Here is a 1,484-nt window from a genome sequence, read left to right as displayed (position 1 = left end):
ATCGGCAATCCAACTAGCCCCACATGAAACCTGCCTCCAAGCCAAGGATACCAATATAATAGGGCTTTTTTTTTTAACTCACTCAGCAACCGGGGTCAGGGATCTATCTTGTATTTGGACAAATTCGTCTTATGAATCCAATTTGTTTGAATTTCGAGAGAATTACCTGAATCGATGATGGTGCCACCACCAGTGTTTGGGTTAAAAGCTAATGCACTCGGGGGGATGTTGACGACCTTCGAGCCGACTCTGATTCCGATAAGGTTCACATAGTAAAGCGAGGTTCTTCGAGGGTTTACGAGCAACGGTGTGTATTTCATGTTAATCGGTTGCCCGTTTGTACCTAATCTCAGGGTTCCAGAAAAATTGGAAGACTTAAAACTAGGAAGACAGTAAGAGAAGGTGGACTTGTACAGGGTCTGAGATTGGGATACAAAAGATAACGGACCACGACCGAGGCCTAAAACGCCTTGTGGCGGGAATGAACCCCCCGTGGCTTTTTTAATGCAGCTGAAAGGGTAGCCAACGACCGAGTCCGTGGCTAGGGTCAGGTTATCCTGTGCCAAGTTAGCCTCGATGACCGAGTTTCCGTACGTCATGTTCAAAGAGCACGTTGTCCCGAGACAATTTGAACTTTGTACCTACAATTAGTTACCGTAAAACCGTCAAACGAGAGGGAAACATATCATACAACTATTCTTTAAATACGTATAACGTATATACAATTTGAACTTTCTGCCGACGAATAGTAACAATGGGATCGTAAAACAATACGTAAAAATGGCCAACAAACTTTTTAGTGGGTGTTTGGGATTGCTTATCTGAAACAACTTATGCTTTTCTACAAAAGCACTTATCAATTTATTATAAGTTAGAAGAGTTTTAACTTTTTTTAAAACTCCTTATTACCGGTATAAGTTGTTTATCCAAACACTTAAAAGTACTTATTACTGGTATCAGACAGAAATAAATCAATAAATTATTTTTATAAACAATCCCCAATGCCCCTTAAAATTTGTCTACGTACACGGTTCTAAAAATATTTATTCGTTAAGAAACATTCTTTTTCTATCTTATCAATTTTTAAGTATACACGTTTTATTACTAAAATAGATTTAAAGTTTTAATAAATTATAAGTATATATTTTTTGTGATAAATATTTTTAATAAATTGTAAATCTATACTATATTATAAAATATTTAACAAAAACTCTTAAAAATAATTTTTTATGCATGAAATATTATTCAATGATGTATATTACTTAAAATTTAAGGTTACAAGTAAATTGTGCGTAGGTATAACTTATTAAAGATTTATGTTTGAATTTGTATAACTAACTGCAGATAAACATAATCAAATAGAGAATAAACATTTCATTTTAAATATAAAAAAATCTAAAACATAATTACGATTATTATTAACTTATAATAAAATATTTAATTATTATTTTTATAAAAAATTATATTATTAAAACAAAAATAAA

At 32.4% G+C, this 1,484-nt stretch overlaps 1 protein-coding gene across 1 annotated transcript; it reads right to left on the bottom strand.

The window, feature by feature from the left end:
* Nucleotides 1-166: 166 nt before the first annotated feature.
* Nucleotides 167-641, bottom strand: LOC112505585 (aspartyl protease AED3-like; the record flags this gene model as incomplete). Its single annotated transcript, XM_025109472.1, has 1 exon — nucleotides 167-641. A coding segment is annotated over one exon (475 nt), but the record flags the coding sequence as incomplete, so codon positions are not given.
* Nucleotides 642-1,484: the final 843 nt, after the last annotated feature.

This window comes from Cynara cardunculus, unplaced genomic scaffold (genome assembly GCF_001531365.2).
Source record: "Cynara cardunculus var. scolymus isolate 2C unplaced genomic scaffold, CcrdV1 Un_Scaffold_12490, whole genome shotgun sequence".
Taxonomy (NCBI): Eukaryota; Viridiplantae; Streptophyta; class Magnoliopsida; order Asterales; family Asteraceae; genus Cynara; species Cynara cardunculus.
This window is presented reverse-complemented; position numbering and strand designations above follow the sequence as displayed.